Source organism: Salvia miltiorrhiza, chromosome 8 (genome assembly GCF_028751815.1).
Source record: "Salvia miltiorrhiza cultivar Shanhuang (shh) chromosome 8, IMPLAD_Smil_shh, whole genome shotgun sequence".
NCBI lineage: Eukaryota > Viridiplantae > Streptophyta > Magnoliopsida > Lamiales > Lamiaceae > Salvia > Salvia miltiorrhiza.
Genome location: NC_080394.1, coordinates 55,604,552 through 55,628,665, shown reverse-complemented (window position 1 = coordinate 55,628,665; position 24,114 = coordinate 55,604,552). Strand labels below are relative to the sequence as shown.

General features: G+C 37.8%; 3 protein-coding genes and 2 pseudogenes across 3 annotated transcripts; all 5 read left to right on the top strand.

Annotated features, from left to right (window-relative positions):
• The first annotated feature begins 4,107 nt into the window (after positions 1–4,107).
• On the top strand, positions 4,108–6,843 carry LOC130998736 (putative late blight resistance protein homolog R1A-10). The gene has a single exon (XM_057924145.1). The coding sequence runs from the start codon at positions 4,108–4,110 to the stop codon at positions 6,841–6,843; it is 2,736 nt and encodes a 911-aa protein (XP_057780128.1).
• A 130-nt stretch (positions 6,844–6,973) lies between these two features.
• LOC130998735 (putative disease resistance protein At1g50180) lies at positions 6,974–8,355 on the top strand. The gene is made up of 2 exons (XM_057924143.1): positions 6,974–7,956; positions 8,031–8,355. The coding sequence occupies exons 1-2, from the start codon at positions 7,742–7,744 to the stop codon at positions 8,353–8,355; spliced, it is 540 nt and encodes a 179-aa protein (XP_057780126.1). The 5' UTR covers positions 6,974–7,741.
• Positions 8,356–10,128: 1,773 nt separating this feature from the next.
• On the top strand, positions 10,129–12,766 carry LOC130999316 (putative pentatricopeptide repeat-containing protein At1g12700, mitochondrial; annotated as a pseudogene).
• A 1,301-nt stretch (positions 12,767–14,067) lies between these two features.
• Positions 14,068–15,490, top strand: LOC130998734 (putative late blight resistance protein homolog R1B-17). The gene is made up of 3 exons (XM_057924142.1): positions 14,068–14,295; positions 14,343–15,004; positions 15,109–15,490. The coding sequence occupies exons 1-3, from the start codon at positions 14,068–14,070 to the stop codon at positions 15,488–15,490; spliced, it is 1,272 nt and encodes a 423-aa protein (XP_057780125.1).
• A 2,908-nt stretch (positions 15,491–18,398) lies between these two features.
• On the top strand, positions 18,399–23,437 carry LOC130998733 (putative pentatricopeptide repeat-containing protein At1g12700, mitochondrial; annotated as a pseudogene).
• The last annotated feature ends 677 nt before the right edge of the window (positions 23,438–24,114 follow it).

Here is a 24,114-nt window from a genome sequence, read left to right as displayed (position 1 = left end):
CTCCTAAAACCAAATCATCCAAACTTTCAAAAAATGTCAACCGATTCGAACCAAAATTCTCCTTCCAACCCATCCTATCCAAACCATACTTAAACTTCGGTTTCGGTTTATCCAAACTTTGATATAATATTTAAATTTTTAATTTTAGAAACGTATTTCCTGTCAATGAGAATTTTGTAACAAAATAAGTTAAACCAACTTTAACTCAAATATTAACCATAAATATAAAATGTACCTATCCATTGACCAATTTCAATTATGATAAAATTGTAACTATATATATATACATATATATACATACATATATATATATATATATATTATAACTTATTAAATTAAAAAACTTCGGTCGGTTCGGTTTCGTCCAAATTTTTTAAACACAAAACCGATCCGACCAAAAAAATTCCGGTTTTTCTAAAATTAGAACCGATCCAAAACCAAAATAATTCAAAACCGAACCAAACCGACCAAATACTAATGGTTCGGTTCGGTTATTTGGATTCGATTCGATTTTGCTCACCCCTAGCAAATTCTGATGAGAAATTCAATTGTTGAGCAATTTTATATTGAATTATTTGGCAGGAATTCATACCTAACGTTCATTTAAAAATTATGATGTTGATATAAATTACTCCATTCGTTCTATTATAATAGGTTCATTTTCTATTTTAGGATATTTCACTAGAATAAATTTGTTTTACACCTTCGAAAATTAATAATATACTTAAAATATTTAATTAGTGTAGATCATACCACTTTTTCCCTCAAAAGTAAGTATCTAAATCTCCTATCATTTTCCTTGAAGAAACGAGCCCACTTTGGCTAATTTAGTGTTTGATGAAATAGATAGTGAACGTGTATTTAATAGATAAAGGATCCCACCATATAAAAATGAATGATATGATTTTTGGATAAATAAATAATATTTATAATGGTGAAATATATATTAAAAAAAAAAGAAAAAAAAAGTAAGATCATGTCCAAGACAAGAAAAAATACTACTATTTCATATATCAAGTTATTGAACAATATATATATATATGCATATATGGAACAGATTTCATATATCGTCTTGAATTCTTGTCTCTGCTTTTGAACTGGTGGTGTATCGAGTCTGAGGAGTAGTGGAACGTCGCTGCTAGTTCATCGGCAATGGTAGAGAGAGAGAGAAGAAACGGCAATGGCGGCTTTTGCTGCTGATTCGCCGGAGTTGAGAGATTTATTTAAAATGTTTGGGCCCGATTTATTTTATTAAATCTGGGCTATTCTCCTTTTTTGTTAACTGAAATGGGCTGTTTTAATTAATCATGTGGGCTGCGATTTTATTTTATTTTAAAAAAGGCCCTTTTTTGGTTTAATTGGGCCGTGCATATTCATGTTCAAATGGGCTACCTTGATTATTTAATTAAACCATCATTAGTTTAATTAATTATTTTAAAGAGTGATGCATAATAATAATATATTGTATTTATTATTATGTGTATATTTTAAGCAATTATTTATCATATGTTTCAAGCATGACATTAAATTGTATTTACATTATGCAATAAAAGTATTTATGGTTTAATTGGTTTTAATTATAAATTCAATTATTAAAGAAAATCGAGTAAGGATATTGTTGGTGTCCTTAACTCAAGAGTTTTAGTTTTAAAAACCCGGCGTGATGAATCGTATAATATGAATTACTTCACTATGACTTAACATTAGATTCAGGAAACCTATTAAGAATGTAGATTTCTTGTAGGCTTTGTGGGTCGTGAGGACTAGCGCTACTATTCCGATTCAAAGTTAAGATTAAACGACGTGAAAATGACAAGAAGCTTACAACTTGATCCACAAGCATTTCTAGCAACCATTTTAGAAGACTAGGTGATCAAGTTAATTAAATTAGTCAAGTTGTTAGTGAGTGAAGATGGGTACACAAATTAGTCAAATTGTTATTAAAAATAGGTTATGATATATTTTTCTGAATTGACGAAAATGACAAATTAGATCTTATTTTTAATTTTATAAAAAATAAGGAAACTAAAAATGAAATTTAAAAGGATGATTCAGTATCTATAAAGAGATTGTGGAGCACATCTTGATTCACAAAGAGAAGAAACTGTTGGGGAACGAGAAGAATGACGGACACTAAAATCTGATTTTAAATGGCTATATATCAATAAAATAAATTACTAAATAAATAAATCCTGATAGCATCCATATCTTGAAAACAATTTTCCAGGTAAATAATGTTATTTCTAGAATTAGAATGACATTTGTTAGTGAAATCAGCAGAAAAGTAACAAAGAAATCACAAAAACACAGCAATTACGTGGTTCGGTTTTTCAACCTACATCCACGGGCCAAGCAAATCGATCTACTTTTATTCACCAAGCAAACTTAGAATCACAGAGACTATAACTTTGAATCGAAAAGAAAGACACCGAAAATCAAATCTAACTCTGAAAGATAATCTCTCAATCCTCTCACAATTCTTTCCTCTCTGTGTATTTTTCTTGAACTAGTTGCAGGAGCTGAGTTGAGGAAGACGAAGACTCCCGTTCAGTTAGTTATAACTAACTGAAAACAAAGATTAAATCCCAACCGCACGATCTGCACCAACGGACCAGATTCGATCTGCCAACTATTCGAATTTGCAAACAAAGTCCCTCCGCTATTCAGACTTTGCAACTAAACCCCTCCGACTTCAAACAACACTTTCAGTTCTAGCAACTTTAGTTCTAAGCTTCACACGATTTATACTGAATAATAACAACAGCATTCATTTGAGATATTTCTACGGTGAGATTCATCACAAAACATATAGTTTGTGAGATTAAAGCAAGTTGATGCAATAAATCAATACAGAAAAACTTCCACTTACAATCTTGTAGCTAAAAGATCACAACCGAACCATGGAAATTTTAAGTTTTTTGCATTTATTTCAGTACCATAGATCTATCATAGATCTCATAGCAGCATCCTGAGCACAAGCAACGCGAAACACAACAGAGATGAGATACTCTATGAAAATGACAGCAAGCTTACAACTTGATCCACAAGCATTTCTAGCTACCATTTTAGAAGACTAGGTGATCAAGTTAATTAAATTAGTCAATTTAGGTACACAAATTAGTCAAATTGTTAATAAAAATAGGTTATGATATACTTTTATGAATTGACGAAAATGACAAATTAGATCTTACTATTTTTTATTTTATACTAGAAAATAAGGAAACTAAAAATGATACTCCCTTCGTGCCATTAGAATTGACACACTTGTCTTTTTTATTTGTCCCACTAGAATTGACACTTTCCTAAAATGGTATGTGGTCCCTATATTCTCTGAGAAGAGATCCGGTATCCCACAATCTCATGTGTGTCACTATGTCCCATGCTTATATCTATTATTTTAAAAATATTTTTTATAAAAATAAAATTTATTATAATACTAGGAATTATATTTAATTTTTATTTCAAAAGATTAAATTTTTTAGAAAGTATATACCATGACTTTGAATTTATCAACCTATTATTAGCTAATAAAAATGAAATTAAATGATAAAAAAATAATTATATACCCTAAATTGATGGAATAAACCCTAGTTTATAATCACAAAAATAAACTAAAACATATAAAATTGAAATTGACGAAAATATATATAAGAAATTAAATAAAATTGAAAGTGGAACACAAAGTGGACATAAAATGTGGTACACTGAATCTCATTCCATATTCTCTACACACATAAAATAAGTGGACCCTACTTACTAACCCTTTATTCTTAATCTCGGTGTCCAACTCAAAAGTGTGAATTCTAGTGGGACGGAGGGAGTATTTATTTAAAAGGATGATTCAATATCAAATAAAGAGATTGTGGTGCACATAATATATTCGGTTTTTTTAGTGAAGGAAAAGAAACTTTTTTTTTTTTTTTGAAAGAAAAGGAAAAGAAACTTTAATAATGCGGCTGTGGAACCCAGGCAGGAACTTTAATAATGAGATTGTTGTGGATCACAGCTAATGGAGAATAAAACGACTTGATTACTTATTTCTTAGCAGATTATGTCAATCGTCGTTCAGATTCCTCAAATTTCAACAAAATTCGACTTTGATTTGAGATGGCAGCTTATGCAGCTCTGGTTTCTGTGATGAACATCATTGAGCAGATGATGAGCCATCCTCGCCTTTCAACTGTATTCGACAAGAAACAGATTGAATCCCTTGGGGAAAAGGCTGATGGCTTGCTCGACTTGATAACCAACCCTACTATTGATGGAGGTAGCAAAGAAGCATCAGATCTGGAGAGACAAATCGCATCTGCAGCTCACGCAGCTGAAGATGTGATTGAATCACACATTGTCGATCAAATTCATGCTGAGAAGAAGCAAGCACGGACCAAGTTCATGCTGCGGCGCTGGCAAGGGAGAAATCGACCCAGTCATAAATGCTCGTTGTCGGATCTGCAACAAATAATTGAAGAAATGGATGGTATCATGAGAAAGGGTGCTGAGCTCAAGGAGAAATGGCTAGCGAGAGAGGAGCAAGCTACACATGGTGACATGGATGTTGTGGAGGAGAAACAACCTCTCACCACCACCACCGGAAAGGCTTCTCCGGTGGGACTCGAAGACGACGTGATCCACATCATGGACAAGCTCACCATACATCAACCCAAGCAGCAAATCATCTCGATTGTTGGGATGGGCGGCACGGGTAAGACCACGCTTGCTCTAAATGTTTATGAAAATTCATTCATCAAGGAACACTTTCACATTCGTGCTTGGGCAACTGTATCTCAACAATACAGTGCAAAAGAAATCTTTTCAAAACTTCTCTCTAGCATAGGGCAAAGTGGAAGTGAAAATGATTTAGGGCTAAAGTTGCATCAGACTTTATGTGGTAGAAGATATCTGATTGTATTAGATGACATATGGAGTGTCGAAGCTTGGGATGAGGTGAGGCGTTACTTTCCCGATAATGGGAATGGAAGTCGGATCATTTTAACTACTAGGTTGTCGGATGTGGCTAGTGATTGTGGCTCTACTTCTTGCATCACCATGAAACCTTTGAAAAAGGATCAAAGTTGGGTGTTGTTTTGCAGAAACGCTTTCCAGCAAGAACATTGCCCTTGTCATCAACTAGAAAGTGTGGGAAATGAGATTGTTAGATTGTGCAGAGGACTACCCTTGTCAATTGTTGTGATTGGAGGGTTTCTTCTCAAATCGCCTAGGATTGTAGGATTCTGGGAGGATGTTGCCGAGAATATAAAATCAATCCCCAATTCAATGGAGAAGCAAGAGATCTTAGATGTGTTATCTTTAAGCTATAATCACTTGCCCCCTCATCTGAAACCATGTTTTCTTTATATGGGGATTTTCCGGGAGGACCATGAGATTCGTGCATCACGAATCATCAAACTTTGGGTTGCTGAAGGATTTATCAAACCGAAGAGAGCTCAAATGTTAGAAGAGATTGCAGAGGGGTACTTGAAAGACTTAGTCGACAGGAATCTTGTTCTTGTTGGCAGACATCGATCTAATGGGAAGATTAGGTCTTGTCGACTTCACGATCTGATAAGAGATCTGTGCTTGAAAGTCTCTGAGAAAGACAAGTTCTTCTATCACTATGTCAAAAGGTCACTCGACAACATGACTAAGAAGCGTCGCCCCATCGATCGGATAAGAGATCTGTTCCTCAAAGTCTCTGAGAAAGACAAGTTCTTCTATGCCAAAGGGGCACTCGACAACATGACTAAGGAGCGTCGCTTCATATGTCATGACTTCATCAAGAGTGATGATGTTCCTGAGATGTCTGATGCTCTGAAATCAGCGCAGCTTCTTCGTTCTCTAGTATGCAGAGGGTTCAAGCTGCCGGTTGTGTTCAAGTTATTGAGAGTTTTGACTGTGGCTAGCGACTGTTTCGCGGTAAATATAATGCAGAACTTGAACCTGCGGTGCCTTACTTTCCAATCTCCGTTCTCCTTGGTGAGGCTTCCTTCTTCAATATCCTTCATTTGGAACCTGCAAACATTGACAATTGATGCGAGACTTATTGCACCAATTGAAATTTGGAGCTTGTCACAACTTAGGCATGTGGAGTGCAAACGGATTTATCTTCCCCATCCTCCTCCTCCTCCAAATGACTGTGTTGTCATGGGAAACTTACAGACACTGATAAAAACAGTAAATTTGAGGTTGAGTGAGGAGGTGTGTAAGAGAATTCCCAACACCAACAAATTGCATCTAATCTACGATGATGAGTTGGAGGGATATGATGATTGCTTGTTAGACCATCTCCACAATCTTGGCAGCCTACATAAACTTCAATCACTAAAGCTAGTTTCCACCTTTCCTTACCGATCCTCATGCAATGCAGATCAGCTCAAGTGTGCATTTCCGTTATCTCTGAAGAAGCTGTCACTCACAAACTGCAGTCTTGACTGGAATGATCTAGCAATCATCGGTTCTTTGCCCCAATTAGAAGTTCTCGAGCTAGTTGATTCCGTCAAGGGACAGAAGTGGAGTCCGGTTAACGGGGAGTTTCTCAGCCTTAGATTCTTGAGCATTGACAGTTGTGATCTGAGATGTTGGGATGCAGACAGCTCCCATTTCCCAGTTTTGAAGAAGCTTAGGCTTAAGAGATTGATGTACTTGGAAGAGATCCCTTTGGATATTGGAGAAATTCCAACGCTTGAAATTATCAGTGTGGTTGAATGCTGTGAGTCTGCTGAAATTTCGGCGATGAAAATAAAGGAAGAACAAGAGAGTCTAGGAAATGAGGGCCTTCAAGTTCGAATTATGAATGCAGCCTGGAGATTTCTTAATGAACGGTCGTTAGATTATCTCTACGATTAGTTACTCTTCATCAAGAATTCCCATTTTTATTGTAAGTCTCTCATTTTTCGCAGACGAAATGAAATTGTCAATTTTGCTATGTGTTTGATTTTATATTTGGTATCAACGGTTTTCTTCCGCCAGCCCAGGTTAATAAAAAACATGTATTTGATAAAGAGAAGAAATGTTTTATGGAACCATGGAAGAAACGATGGTTTTAAGAATTTTTGTGGGGATGAAAGATCTGTGAGGAACAAGTGTTGGGGAACGATAACGATGGACACTAAATCTGATTTTAAATGGCTATACCTTACTAAAATAAATTATAAATAAATAAGAACCTCATAGCATCCATAGCTTGATTGGATACAGAATTAAAAAAAAAAAAAGTTCCAGATAAATAATGTTATTTCTAGGATGGCAGATATTTCTAGGGTGAGATTCATCACAAAACATATAGTTTGTGAGATTAAAGCCAAGTTAATGCAATAAATCAGTACAGAAAAAACTTCCAGTTACAATCTTGTAGCTAAAAGATCACAACTGAGCCATGGAAATTACAAGTTTTTTGCATTTATTTCACAACCAGCAACAATTAGATGCAGTGAGTCTGCTCAAATTTCGTAAATGAAAATGAAGGAAGAAGAAGAGAGTGTAGGATATGAGGGCCTTCAAGTTCAAATATTTCAGAAATTAAGAGGAGCCTTCATTAGATTATCTCTATGATCCAGAGGCAGCTAAATAAAATTATTAATTTAGTTATAAAATTATTTAGAAAAATAATTTGTTTTTTAAATAGCAAAATGATGCCTGAAAATTGAGTGGCACGACAGCTCAGCATAGAGAAGAAGTAAAGCTCCTCAATTTGTAAGTCTCAGTCTGTTGGCTTCCTTTTCTGGAACCTCCAAAATCATCGGCAATGGCGGCTTATGCAGCTCTGCTTTCTCTCTCGACAATCAATCAGATCCAATTCCTTCATAAAAAGGCTGATTTCATAGAGGCCTATAATCACGGTGGAGGTAGTAAACAGGCACAACATCTCGAGAGACAAATCTCGCACGTGATTGAATCGTGGATCGAATTCATTCTGTATCCAATCAAGCAAGCCTTGGATGCACGGTCGATCTGCAGCAGGTAATTCAAGCTATGGATGCTATAAGATTTTATTTTTTTGTTGTTTATTTTATCAATATAGCCAAAATGTGCAGAGGGCTTCCTCTGTCGGTCACTGTGATCGGAGGGCTTCTTCAGAAGTCAGCTAAGACAGTTGAATATTGGCACAATGTGTTAGAAAACATTAGATCAATTTTGAGTTCAGGAGAGGGAGACCAATGCTTAAATGTGTTGTATTCGAGTTATAGCCATTTGCCTGCTCATCTGAAGCCATGTTTCCTTTATATGGGGACTTTTCAAGAGGATCGCGAGATTCCAGTCTCGCGAACTGCTGAGGGATTTCTAAAGCCCAAAGCTGCTCGAGTCTTGGAAGAGGTTGCAGAGGATTACTTAAAGGATCTCATTGACAGGATTACTTAAAACCCTAGTTTCTAAATTAAAAGCAGTGCCCCTCTTCTTCCTCCTGTTACAGTATTATCGCACCATCTAGTTTTTCCTCTTAGTCTTCTTTCTCGTTTCCTTCTTCAATCTACAAGATGTCTTCTTCTTCCTTTTCTTTTGGTTCTTCCTCTAATTTCATTGTTTGTAGGTGTAAACAAGTAGCAAATGTTGAAACTTAAAAAATAATGAAGAATTTGGGCCGCGCTTTCTACTGTTGTCGTCACCGAGCGGTATGTATATATATATTTTTGAATTTTGCTGAATTGCTGAGGTGATGAAGACTTCCACACTGGTCTGGAAAGGAACCCTTCGACGCTGCAAACTGAAAACAATCGTTAATTTCCTTTTGCCTGAAAAAAAAAGAGCAATTAAAAGAAATTAGGGCTTTTTTATTATTACTAGTATTACCATTCAACATTGAAACTAAACAACATATTTAAATAAATAAATATAAATATTAAATAAAATTAAAATATATAAAGATAAAATATATTTTAATATAAATAAACTAAAACAATCCACGCCCGTCAATTATTTAATAAATCCTAAATTTAAAAATATAATTTTTCAACTTTGTATAAAGTGTAATGATAATTAAAGTTATTAAATAAAAAAATCAATAATAAAAATTAGCATTAAGCATTATTATATATCATCGAGTAGTATATGCGTCATAATAAATAAATAAGTATTTTCATACACAAACATATATATAAAATTGTAAAATTTTAACTAAGAGATAAAGTAAAATATTTTAACTTTTAATTTATTTCATAACTTAATCGTTTTAACTTCATTTTTCATGATTTTCATACTATATTAAATTTAAAATGTGCATATTTTAAAAAAATAAAATAATGTGATAATGTTTAGAAAAGGATTAAAATATAAAAAAATAGTGAAAAAATGGTGGGAGAACAGAGAAAAAAAAGAGGGAATAAATGGAGGGAAAAAGCCATTTTTTTATATCAAATTAAAGCTATTTTCATAATCTTTAATTTGATATGTATATTAAATATTTAACATTAATCAAATTAAATTACAATTGAAACGAAAATTGAATATATTTGCTATGAACAAAAGAAATTAAAATTGAAAATAAAATTAAAATAAAGCTAATTAAATAAAATCAAAAGATTAGAAAGATGTAGAAAATAAAATAAATCAAAACATAAAAGAAAAAGGTGGAGTATAAAGAAAAATGAGTGGAACGCAATTTTTGCATACTTGCTGAAAAATATGAAGCAGTTAAAAAAAACTGATTTTTAAAATTTGGTGGGAAAAAATAGCCGTTAAACTGCCTTTTTATATATTATATAGATTTATGTAATTTAAAATTTATATATATTCCACGTCAGTGTTACGTGTAAAATTAAATTCACATCACTGCTATGTCATTTTTTCGGTCATCGGAAAAAAAATCATGGGAAAATTAAACAAATGTCAAAGTATTTGATCAAAAATGGAATTTTTAAAGATAGTGGGAAAAATGGATTTGGGCAAATTTCGTAATATTATACTGTAATTAACCCTTTTTTATTTTAAATATTTTAATAAAATATATTTTTGTTTAATTATTCACATACTTCACAAGCTCAAACATAATTTGTTAAGTTAGTAAATTATTTATTTACAAACCAAACTGAGATTTGATCAACAACATCCAACGGCTCATCATGAATCGAAATAACCACATCTACTTTACCTTTCCAATTCCGCAAAGCTCATTTTTCACCTTTATTCTCACAAAACCCTAACTCTCCTTTTTCCCCAATTCTTCAGCTTCGAACTTCAGCGCACACAACCACGCCGCCATGTTTCTGCCTAGAATTTGTTCGAATTCTTCATCTAAATTCTCCACTTTTTCCATCGCCTCTCCACATTATCAATCATTTCTTCTACCCATTTTTCATTTTGATAATGCCAGCTGCCAAATGAGGAGACACTTCTCCGCCTATCATAGATTCGATTTTGAATCTATACGTGAGCCCAATGATGCCGTCGCTCTATTTCGGGATATGATGAGAACGGAGCCGCTTCCTTCTATTACTGTTTTCACGAAATTGCTGAGTGCTGTGGTGAAGCTGAAACAATACTCTGCTGCACTTCATCTGTACGAAAAAATGCTTCAAAGGGATGCTCCTGTAAATCACTACACGTTGAGTATTGCGATTGATTGCTATTGCCGACTCAAAAGGCCTGATTTTGGGTTTGCGATCTTAGGCAGTTTTTTCAAGCGTGGGTTCGAGCCTACCGTGGTGACCTTCAACACTCTCCTGAAAGGATCCCAGAGGCAGCTAAATTGTTGGGGAAGCTGTCGGCCTACCAACTGTGCGAGCCCGACGAGTATACGTATAGTACTATAATTAATGGGTTATGCAAAGCTGGAGATATTCTACAGGCGATTGCTTTGCTCTGCTCATTGGAAAAAGGAAAAGGGAGCTGCAAACCCGATGTGTATGCTTACACTACAGTCATTGATAGTCTATGCAAAGATGGAAAGATGGTAGAAGCTCTCCAACTCTTCTCCACTTTGGGTGATAAGGGGATTTCACCGAATGTCGTGACATATAATTCAATAATTGAGGGGTTATGCAAAAGGAGAAGAATGGATGAGGCTGAAGACATGTTAAAGAAGATGATAGCTGATGTGGTCTATCCAAATGTGGTGACGTGTAATATCTTTGTGGATGCTTGGTGCAAAGATGGAAAGGTCGAAGAGGCGGAGCATATGTTGGTGTTTATGAAGGAGCTTGATGTTCAGCCCAACATTGTCACATACAATGCATTGATTAACGGATATTGTTTGCAAGGGAAAATGGACGAAGCTGAATGCATTTTCCAATTGGCATTGATCTCTGAAATGAAGCCCGATATCATAAGCTACTGTACATTGATGAACGGGTATTCCAAAAAGGGGCGAGTCAACGAAGTTTCACATCTTTTTACCATAATTCCCTACAAAAGGTTAAAGCGCGATGTGGTTTCTTATAACATAATGCTAGAGGCCTTATTTCGTGAAGGCAAATGTGAAGACGGGTTGAAGCTTTTTAAAGAGATGGAAGCTCTACAAGTGTCTCCGAATATAAAGACTTACAATGTCTTGCTGGATGGTTTGTGCGGAGCTCATCGTATTGTTGATGCATTTTCGGTGTTGCATACCATGGAAGATAAAGGCATTATTCCGAACATTGTAACATACAATATTCTGATTGAAGGATTGTGTAATGACAACAATGTTAGACAAGCAAAGGATTTGTTCGACGAGCTTCCATCCAAAGGTTTGCAGCCTAATGTCATAACATACAATATTCTCATTGGTGCACTTTGCAAAGGAGGGCAGATGGAGGTGGCTAAGGATCTTTTTGACGAGCTTCCATCTAAAGGTATGCAGCCGAACGTAGTAACATATAATATTCTCATTGGTGCACTTTGCAAAGAAGGGCATATAGAGGAGGCTAAAGATCTGTTCCGTGAGGTCCTATCCAAGGGTTTGCAGCCTGGCGTCATAACTTATACAATCCTTATCGGTGCACTTTGTGAGCAAGGGCAGTTAGAGGAGGCTAAAGATCTGTTCCATGAGCTCCTATCCAAGGGCTTGCAGCCTGACGTCATAACTTATACAATCCTTATCGGTGCACTTTGTGAGCAAGGGCAGATAGAGGAGGCTAAGGATTTGATGGCACAAATGGTAAACAACGGTTGCTTGCCTGATAGTGTAACATACAATGTTTTTGTTCGAGGTCTTCTCAAAATGAACAAGATGCATGATGCAATGCAACTGTTGGAAGAGATGGATTCAAGGGGATGCACACTTGACACAACTGCATATTCGATGTTGATTGAACCTGTGAAAAGGCAAGGTAAAGATAGCGCTCTGTTTAATAAGGTTAAGAAACTCGTACCAAAGGACTTCTATTCTAGTTAGGTTTTATGTTGTGTTTGAAGGTCAGGAATTATTGCAATAGAGATTAAGGGGGAAGTACAATTGCTTATTTGTTTATTTAACCTTTATGTTATGATGATTTAAAAATGTTTCAATTTTGTAGTTGTGATGTTGTTAATGTAATCTCTATGTTTTCTACATATAATAAAGTGCCCCTCTCTCTCTCTCTGTCTCACCTATGACGCACACATTTGTAGTAGTAGGCGCTGTTGGTGGGATTGTTTACTTGGATTGGGAGTTACATCGTATATGCAAATTGGAGCTACATTTAATTTAGTTTCACAATGTAAGCATTATGTATATGAATTCTTGATTGAAATCAAGATCTCTGTTTTGTCTGAGTTTGTAAGTTGATGTCTGGCAATCTTTTAGTGAGATTTGAACTCGAAACCCTCCAATACCTCCTGTGGTGTCAAAATCTGAGGTTCATTGTCATCATTGAAAACTGAGCATAGAAAATAATGCAATTATTTTTATTGGGAAGAAAAAAATAAAAATAGAAAAAGCATCACCTTGAACAAGAACTGCTGGAAGAAATAGTATAGGAACAAGTGATGGAAGAGAGAGAGAGAGAGAGAGAGAGATGTTATTGCTGAGCTCTATCTGTGTATTAATTGTTTTTCAGTTGTCAATAGTTTTTAACTGCCTCCTGTTTGGGAAGTATGAAACAGATTGAATCCCTTTGCTCAACTTGATAACCAACAGCAGAGAATTCCCAACACCAGCAAATTGCATCTAATCTACGATGAGTTGGTGGGATATGATGATTGCTTGTTCAACCAGCTTTTGTAACTCCTCATGTAATGCAGATTGCTTGACTGGAATGATGTAACAATCATCGGTTCTTTGCCCCAATTAGAAGCTCTCAAAATAATCAATTCCGTCAAGGGACAGAAGTGGAGTCCGGTTAACGGGGAGTTTCTCCGCCTTAGATTCTTGAGCATTGTCAAATGTGATCTGAGATGTTGGGATGCAGACGGCTCCCATTTCCCAGTTTTGAAGAAGCTTAGGCTTAAGGGATTGAAACACTTGGAAGAGATCCCTTTAGATATTGGACAAATTCCGACACTTGAAGTTATCAGTGTGGATGGATGCAGTGAGTCTGCTCAAATTTCAGCAATGAAAATAAAGGAAGAACAAGAGAGTCTAGGAAATGAGGGCCTTCTAGTTCAAATATCTCAGAAATTAAAAGGAGCCTTCATTAGATTATCTCTATGATCCAGAGGCAGCTAAATAAAATTATCGACTCTGGTTTCATTGATGAACAATGTTAAGCAGATGATGAGCCATCACCTTTCAACTGTATTCGACAAGAAACTGATTGAATCCCTTGGGGAAAAGGCTGTTGGCTTGCTCGACTTGATAACCAACACTAATATTAGCAAAGAAGCATCAGATCTGGAGAGACAAATCGCATCTGCAGCTCACGCAGCTGAAGATGTGATTGAATCACACATTATCGATCAAATTCTAGCTGGATCCAGTCAAGCAAGTCATGGATGCGTTTCAACTGCTCTCGACAAGAAACAGATTGAATCCCTTGGGGGAAGGCTGATGGCTTGCTCGACTTAATAACCAACACTACTATTGATGGAGGTAGCAGAGAAGCATCAGATCTGGAGAGACAAATCGGATCTGCAGCTCACGGAGCTGAAGATGTGATTGAATCACACATTGTCGATCAAATTCATGCTGGATCCAGTCATGGATGCTCGATGTTGGATCTGCAACAAATAATTGAAGAAATGGATCGTATCATGAGAAAGGGTGCTGAGCTCAAGGAGAAATGGCTAGCGAGAGAGGAGCAAGCTACACATGGTGATGTGGATGCTGTGGAGGAGAAACAACCTCTCACCACCACTGGCAAGGCTTCTCCGGTGGGACTAGAAGACGATGTGATCCACATCATGGAGAAGCTCACCATACATCAACCCGACAGCACATCATCTCGATTGTGGGGATGGGCGGCACGGGTAAGACCACGCTTGCCCAATATGTTTATGAAAATTCATTCATCCAGAGACACTTTGACATTCGTGCTTGGGCTACTGTATCTCAACAATACAGTGCACAAGAAATCTTTTCAAAACTTCTTCACTCTAGCATAGGGCAAAGTGGAAGTGGAAATGATTTAGGGCTAAAGTTGCATCACAGTTTATGTGGTAGAAGATATCTTGTACTAGATGACATATGGAGTGTGGAAGCTTGGGATGAGGTTAGGCGTTACTTTCCCGATAATGGGAATGGAAGTCGGATCGTTTTAACTACTAGGTTGTCGGATGTGGCTAGTGGTTGTGGCTCTAGTTCTTGCTTCAACATGAAACCTTTAGATGAGGATCAAAGTTGGGTGTTGTTTTGCAGAAACGCTTTCCAGCAAGAACATTGCTCTTATCCTCAACTAGAAAGTGTGGGAAATGAGATTGTTACATTGTGCAGAGGAGTACCCTTGTCAATTGTTGTGATTGGAGGGTTTCTTCTCAAATCCCCTAGGGCTGTAGCATTCTGGGAGGATGTTGCCAAGAATATAAAATCAATCCCCAATTCAAAAGAGAAGCAAGAGATCTTAGATGTTTTATCTTTAAGCTATAATCACTTGCCCCCTCATCTGAAACCATGTTTTCTTTATATGGGAATTTTGAGGAGGACAATGAGATTCGTGCATCACGAATCATCAAACTTTGGGTTGCTGAAGGATTTATCAAACCGAAGAGAGCCCAAATGTTAGAAGAGATTGCAGAGGGGTACTTGAATGACTTAGTTGACAGGAATCTTGTTCTTGTTGGCAGATATCGATATAATGGGAAGATTAGGTCTTGTCGACTTCATGATCTGATAAGAGATCTGTGCTTGAAAGTATCTGAGAAAGACAAGTTCTTCTATGCCAAAAGGGCACTCAACAACATGACTAAGGAGCGTCGCTTCATATGTCATGACTTCATCGAGAGTGCTGATGGTCTGAAGTCAGCGCAGCTTCTTCGTTCTCTGGTATGCGGAGGGTCGAAGCTGCCGGTTGTGTTTAAGTTGTTGAGGGTTTTGACTGTGGCTGGCGACTGTTCCGCGGAGGATGTACTGCAGAACTTGAACCTGCGGTGCCTTACTTTCCTACCTTTGGGTTTGTTACTGCAGCTTCCTTCTTCAATATCCTTCATTTGGAACCTGCAAACATGACAATTGATGCGAAACTTGTCGTTGCACCAATTGAAATTTGGAGCTTGTCACAACTTAGGCATGTGGAGTGCAAACGGATTTATCTTCCCCATCCTCCTCCTTCTCAAAATGACTGTGTTGTCATGGGAAACTTACAGACATTGACAAAAGCTATAAATTTGAGGTTGAGTGAGGAGGTGTGTAAGAGAATTCCCAACACCAACAAATTGCATCTAATCTACAATGATGAGTTGGAGGGCTATGAAGAATGCTTGTTCGACCATCTCCACAATCTTGACAGCTTACATAAACTTCAATCACTTAGGCTAGTTCCCCCTTTTGCTAGCTCCTCATGCAATGCAGATCGGCTTAAGAGTGCATTTCCGGTATCTCTGAAGAAGCTGTCACTGAAAAACTGCAGTCTTGTCTGGAATGATGTAACAATCATCGGTTCTTTGCCCCAATTAGAAGCTCTCAATCTAGTTGATTCCGTCAAGGGACAGAAGTGGAGTCCGGTTAACGGGGAGTTTCTCCGCCTTAGATTCTTCAGCATTGTCAAATGTGATCTGAGATGTTGGGATGCAGACAGCTCCCATTTCCTAGTTTTGAAGAAGCTTATGCTTATGAGATTGATGCACTTGGAAGAGATCCCTTTGGATATTGGGGAAATTCCGACACTTGAAGTTATTAGTGTGGATGGATGCAGTGAGTCTGCTCAAATTTCAGTAATGAAAATAAAGGAAGAAGAAGAGAGTCTAGGAAATGAGGGCCTTCTAGTTCAAATATCATCAAAAATATCATCAAGGAAACTTATCCCGGAGACACTTACCGCCAAGAGCCTGTTTGAAAAACTATGGATATCGGTCCTTCTAAAAGAAGAACAACAAAGGATGGTAATAGAAGAATTAATAGTAGCCATTAGATTTCTTGTCGAAAAGAGGTCAGGGTTAACAGATTATCTCCCTTATAGATAGCAATTATACGTTCTTCTTCGAAAGCAACACAAACATAAAACCTATGTTTGTGTTGCTTTCGAAGAAGAAATGTTTTATGGAACAATGGATGAGATTCATTTGAGATATTTCTAGGGTGGGATTCATGACAAAAAAGTATAGTTTGTGAGATTAAAGCAAGTTTACTGCAATAAATCACAGATCTGCACAATACAAAAAAACTTCCACTTACAATCTTGTAGCTAAAAATTCACAACCGACCATGGAAATCAGATGTTTTTTTTTTTTTGCATTTATTTCAGTACCAGCAATAGAGATGGAACGAGTTGCTGGAGCCAAAATATCAAACTGGCTGATCGCGCAGACGCGCACTCTAAGTCGCCTTCTTACAGGCTTCCTCTCTCCTAACTGCTCTATCATAGATCTCATAGCAACATCCTGACCATAAGATCTATGAAAATGACAACAAGCTAGACTACCCATAAAAATCCACCAACTTTTTATTTTTCCCAATTTTCCTATGACGGATTTTTCGGCCAAATCAGTACACGTGGAATCGAAATTATCTGACGTGGACACGCCGGATACTTAATAAAATGACGTCGCATGTATTGTACATAAACGACGTCGTTTTAAGCGTTCTTGTTCAAATAAAATTAGGATTCTCGCTGAAACTCTCGATTAGACTCGCCGGCGGCTGAGAAGCGCCGCGGCGGTGGCGGTGGGTTTGGCTTTTTGGCCGCTGTTCGGCGAAAAGAGAGACGGCGATGCCAGTGGGTTCTTCTCAGCCGGTCGATGGAGGAGGAAGGCGGTTGGGCGGCGTTACTGCTGCAGCCGTGGCTAGGTGATCCTTTGGCTGGGCGGCGTTATTGTTGTCGTCGGCAAGAAAGAGGTGGCGGTTGTCCGCCGCGAGGGAAGAAAAAAATCAAGAGAACGACGCCGTTGTTTGGGAAAGAGCGGCGCCGTTGTTTGGGATCCAGACGGCAGCGACCGATGTCGAGTCAGTGAGATTTGAGTGGGGTGTCGGGTTGGGGCACGACATCGGCGATGTCGCTGCTGCCAACACCATAGAGCCGAGACTGAGGGAGCTAGGGTTTCTGATTTTGAGGGTTTTGGTGATCGAGGGTCAACTGAAGGGAGAGGCGACGCCGGGTTAAGGAGGCGGTGATGGCCCCCGACGCTGTAGCCACGTATAGGGTTTATGTGTCAATAATAGAGTGAGAGGGAAGGGGAAAGGGTGAGAGTGAGAGTGAGAGTGAGAGTGAGATGGGAAGGGGTTGCCACGTATAGGGTTTATGTGTCAATAATAGAATACATCGACGCCATGTATTGACACGTATTAAGTGAATAACGTCACATAGGATAATTCTGATATCGGATTCGGCCGGAAAATCCGTCATGGGAAAATTGGGAAAAATTAATAGTTGGTGGATTTTTATGGAAAGTTCAAAGATTGAGGGAAAAAACGGAAAGTGACTATAGTTTAAAGATTTGGAGAAATTAACCCATTTATATATAAATTCATGAACTTAACACGTACTTAGCTGGCTTCAAGCTTAAATTTGATTAATTTATTCATTTTTTATTTTAAATATTTTAATAAAATATATTTTTGTTTAATTATTCACATACTTCACAAGCTCAAACATAATTTGTTTAAGTTAGTAAATTATTTATTTACAAACCAAACTGAGTCCTCGTGCAAACGTTTATGTTCTAATTTGAGCTGAACTCAGAAATTAATTATGAATGCGTTTTTTTCTTCCCCAAACACGATTACTCCTTGAACGGCTGAGATTTGATCAACAACATCCTACGGCTCACCATGAATCGAAATAAGCAGATCTACCTTACCTTTCTTCCCCACCTAGCACTTCCAATTCCTCAAAACTCGTTTTTCACCTTTCTTCTCACAAAACAAAATCCTATCTCTCCTTCTTCCCCAATTCTTCAGCTTCCAACTCCAGGGCTCACAACTACAAGACTATCCCAATAATGAGGTCGAACCACGCCGCCATGTTTCTCGGTAGAATTTTGTCGAATTCTTCATCTAAATTCTCCACTTTTGCCATCGCCTCTCCACATTATCAATCATTTCTTGGACCCATTTTTCATTTTGATAATGCCAGCTGCCAAATGAGGAGACACTTCTCCGCCTATCCCAGATTCGATTTTGAATCTATACGTGAGCCCAATGATGCCGTCGCTCTATTTTGGGATATGATGAGAACGGAGCCGCTTCCTTCTGTTATGCTTTTCTCGAAATTGCTTGAGTGCTGTGGTCAAGCTGAAACAATACTCTGCTGCACTTCATCTGCTCGACAAAATGCTTCAAAGAAATGCTCCTGTAAATCACTACACGTTGAGTATTGCGATTGATTGCTATTGCCGACTTAAAAGGCCTCATTTTGGGTTTGCGATCTTAGGCAGTTTTTTCAAGCGTGGATTCAAGCCTACTGTTGTAACCTTCAACACTCTCGTGAAAAGCCTTCTGTTTGTTGGAAGGATCCCAGAGGCAACTAAATTGTTGGGGAAGTTGTCGGCCTACCAACTGTGCGAGCCCAATGAGTATACGTATAGTACTATAATTAATGGGTTATGCAAAGCTGGAGATATTCTACAGGCTATTGATTTGTTCTGCTCATTGGATAAAGGAAAAGGGAGCTCCAAACCTGATGTCTATGCTTACACTGCAGTCATTGATGCTCTATGCAAAGATGGAAAGATGGAAGAAGCTCTCTAACTCTTCTCCACTTTGGGTGATAAGGGGATTTCACCGAATGTCGTGACATATAATTCAATAATTGAGGGGTTATGCAAAAGGAGAAGAATGGACAAGGCTGAAGACATGTTAAAGAAGATGATAGCTGATGTGGTCTGTCCAAATGTGGTGACATGTAATAAATTGAAATAAAAACTGAACAAGGAAATCAAAGAGTAACCCTCCTCTTGCGAGGCCTACAACAAGAACGTTGTCCCGAACTCCTCTTGCGAGACCTGCAACAGAAGCTGTCCAGAATAATACTACGACGATAATCCTAACCCTAACTCACTAATAACTATTTAAAGACCTACAGAAACTTGAGGCCCAAGAAATATCTTAAAGCCCATACAAAAGCCTGACCCACTACTTTATTCTAGCCCTAAATAACTTAAGCCTAAATAACTAAATAAATTAAAGAAACAATATACTAATTAACTATAACTAAATAATGATCTGTATCAATTCCTCCGCTCTTCAAAACAGCCTTGTCCTCAAGGCTGTAAGCACTTCAAAAGACTTCCCAAATCTTCCCTGTCTTCAAGCTACTTTGATTAGAAAATTCATATTCCCCTTGCTGCACCGTGATCCCTGGAGAGGCTTTATATATTCTGCCTAAGTTTATCATAGTGAGAAACTCCTTAGTCAATTGACTCAATTCCTTCCAATCTCGATGAGCAAAGCTGGCGTAAATCATTGTTGGCCCAAGAGTCTTTGTAGAGAGGGAATCAACCCTTGTAGAGAGGGGAGCAACCCTTGAAAGAGATGAAGTTCTTGTAGGGAGCGACGCAACAAGTATATTTGAAGGGGCAGAAGCCACCACGACCACTGTCTCTATAAGAGAAGTAGGCGTCTCCATGCAAACAAGAGGCATAGGCGGCGGCGGCGTCAGGGAAACAGGAGGCTGAGGCGGCAGACTTGTCGCTGAAACAGGAGGAGGAGGTGGGGGAGTCATTATGGAAACAAGATGTGGAGGCGGTGGAGTCATCACAAGAGGTGGATGCGGCGTGGTTGATTTGACACTATCTTGGCTACATGGAATGGGAGCGAGCTTCATTTTTCTTGATTAAATTGCCAACAACTCCTCAATGAGATTGAGTTTCTCCATTATTCGCTTAAATGTTGTCAAGCTCGAGTCAACAGACTCAACACCCTTCTCTATCGTCTTCTCCGTCATCTTTTTTTTTTTTTAATCCGGCAGGTCGGACCAATTGATAGAGTGAAGGGTTTGAGATAAACCGAAAACAGGAGAGTTGAAAGAGAAATAAATTGAAATAAAAACTGAACAAGGAAATCAAAGAGTAACCCTCCTCTTGCGAAGCCTACAATAAGAACGTTGTCCCGAACTCCTCTTGCGAGGCCTGCAGCAAAAGCTGTCCAGAATAATACTACGACGATAATCCTAACCCTAACTCACTAATAACTATTTAAAGACCTACATAAACTTGAGGCCCAAGAAATATCTTAAAGCCCATACAAAAGCCTGACGCACTACTTTATTCTAGCCCTAAATAACTTAAGCCTAAATAACTAAATAAATTAAAGAAACAATATACTAATTAACTATAACTAAATAATGATCTGTATCAAAGGAGCTTGATGTTCAGCTCAACATTGTCACATACAATGCATTGATTAACGGATATTGTTTGCAAGGGAAAATGGGCGAAGCTGAACGCATTTTCCAATTGGCACTGAGCTCTTAAATGAAGCCCGATATCATAAGCTACAGTACATTGATGAACGGGTATTGCAAAAAGGGGCGAGTCAACGAAGTTTCACATCTTTTTACCATAATTCCCTACAAAAGGTTAAAGCGCGATGTGGTTTCTTATAACATAATGCTAGAGGCCTTATTTCGTGAAGGCAAATGTGAAGACGGGTTGAAGCTTTTTAAAGAGATGGAAGCTCTACAAGTGTCTCCGAATATAAAGACTTACAATGTCTTGTTGGATGGTTTGTGCGGAGCTCATCGTATTGTTGATGCATTTTCAGTGTTGCATACCATGGATGATAAAGGTATTATTCCGAACATTGTAACATACAGTATTCTGATTGAAGGATTGTGTAATGACAACAGTGTTAGACAAGCAAAGGATTTGTTTGACGAGCTTCCATCCAAAGGTTTGCAGCCTAATGTCATAACGTGCAATATTCTCATTGGTGCACTTTGCAAAGGACGGCAGATGGAGGAGGATAAGGATCTTTTTGACGAGCTTCCATCTAAAGGTATGCAGCCGAACGTAGTAACATATAAAATCTTTATCAGTGCACTTTGCAAAGATGGGCAGATAGAGGAGGCTAAGGATTTGATGATGCAAATGGTAAACGACGGATGCTTGCCTAATAGTGTGACATACAATGTTTTTGTTCAAGGTCTTCTCAAAAGGAACAAGATGCGTGATGCAATACCTCTGTTGGAAGAAATGGATTCAAGGGGATTCACACTTGACAACACTACATATTCGATGTTGATTGAACCCGTGAGAAGTGAAGGTAAAGATAGTGTTTTGTTTAATAAGGTTAAGAAACTCGTACCAAAGGACTTCTATTCTAGTTAGGTTTTGTATTCTGTTTGAAGGTCAAGAATTATTGCAATCGAGATTAAGGGAAAGTACAATTGCTTATTTGTTTATTTGATCTTTATGTTATGATGATTTAAAATGCTTCAATTGTGTAGTTGTGATGTTGTTTATTTAATCTTTATGCTATGATTATTTGAAATGTTTCAATTGTTTATTTGTGATCTTGTCTATTTAATCTCTATGTTTTTCTAAGGTAACGTGGAAAAATAATCAAAGTGCCCTCTCTCTCTTTGTCTCTCTCTCTCTCTCATTTGTAGTAGTAAGCACTATTGGTGGGATTGTTTGTTTGGATTGGGAGTTGCTCAGCTATGCACCTTGACTTGCAACTTCTGCATTCATTGAAAACTGAGCATCGAAAATAATAAGCAATAGTTTTCTAGAAGAGAAAATAGGAAACATAGAAAATAGTTTTCTAGAAGAGAAAATAGGAAACATAGAAAAAGCATCACCTTAAACAAGAACTGCTGAAAGAAACAGTATGAATAGAAACAAGTGATGGAAGGGATGTTAATGGGAGAGAGAGAGAGATGTTACTGCTGAGCTCTATCTTGTATTCATTGTTTTTCACTTGTCAAGCTTCCCTTTTCAATATCCTATGTTTGGAATCTGCAAACGTTGATCTTTCAAGGAAGGTGTAGTCGATCTTTCAAGGAAGCTGAAATTTGGGAGATGTCACAACTAAGGCACGCCGTGTGCATTAAAATTTGTCTCCCTGATCCTCCTCCAAGTGACCGGGAAGACGACGCTTGTTTCTTGAGAAACTTGCAAACACTTGTGCAAGTAGAGAATTCCCAACATCAAGAAATTGCGTGTTGTTTTTGATGATGTCTTGACAGGTTACGAGGATTGCCTGTGCTCACACTATCTCCACAATCTCGGCTCTTTACAGAAGCTCGAATCACTAAACATGAGGTTCCCTTTCAGCATATCGCGATATCCAGTGGATTTGCTGAGCAAGAGGCTTGCCTTCCCCACTTGGCTAAACAAGTTGTGCTTGAGAAACTGCAGCCTCACTCGAGAAGATCTGGCAACGATTGGTTCGTTGCAACATCTACAAGTTCTTGAGCTTGAACACAGCTCTTTCTTGGCAGGCGAGTGGAGCACTTTCAACTGTGAGTTCCCTTGTCTCTAGTTCTTGAGAATCAACGGCTGTGATGTCATGTGTTGGGCTGCAGACACCTCTGCTTTTCGAGTTCTTGAAAAGCTCGTTGCTCGAGATCTGTGGCAGTTGCAAGAGATCCCTTCGAAGATGGGAGAGATAAACACGCTCAAACTCATTGATTTGCATCACTACTCTGAATCTGCGGCCATTGCACGCGCCTACCTAAAATACCATGTGAGCCCGGAGCGCGGAGGAGGGGCGGGTCGCAAGCCGCAGGCTCGGCAATTGGGGGGGGGGGGGGGGGGCTGGAGCCCACAAACGAGCCCCCCATTGCTGATGCTCTAAGTTTCAAAGAATTGGAGCTAAGTTCAACCACAAAAAAATACATACATTTGTATATAGATTCATGAACTTAATATATATGATCCTGAGCTTGAAGCTTAAATTTTATTGGTTTATTCATTTTTAATTTTAATAGAACATATCTTTCTTTAATTAATCTCATAGTACTTCACAGGCTCAAACATAATCTGTTTAAGTTTGTAAATTATCTATTTGCAGTATTAATTTGAGCCAAACTCAGAAATTAATTATGAAAAGTCATAATCATATTTTAGAGGAGCTAAATGTGATTGCAAAAAATTATCCGAAAAATCCAACACAAAAGAACAAAAAAATTCTTAAGAATTTATTAAATTGGTAGGAAATTGAGAGCTACTTTAGGAAAGTAACATCATAAATTATGATTATGACAGAAAAATTCACGCCCAGGATTCCTGCTGGTCCTCGAAATCGATTTTTTGACCGGAGTTTTACAATAGCACTCCAGTGAGTTCATGCCTGACTGAACTTGGCCAGAAGTCGCACAAGAAGTCGACATTTGCGCCTATTTGGTGAGGTTGGTGAGGAACCCTAATTCTGATTTAAATGTGAGGAAATGAGGTAATTTTGTGATATTTAAACCTAATTCTACGATTTAGAAGGAAACGACGCCGTTTTACTCTTTTCAAAATGACGCCATCTAAGTAATTTTCCGATGATTTACATGGCATGTGCTCGGATGCCACATAGGCGCCACATCAGCCTCTCCGATGGCTGGAGCTCAATTTTAAGGAAAAATTGGAAGGAATGTAAAGTTCATGATTTAAAATGTAAGTTTTAAAAGTTATGTGCAAAATGAAATTGCGACTAAAGTTTGTGTATTTTCATGCAATTAACCCTTTAATATAACATATTTTTTTTAA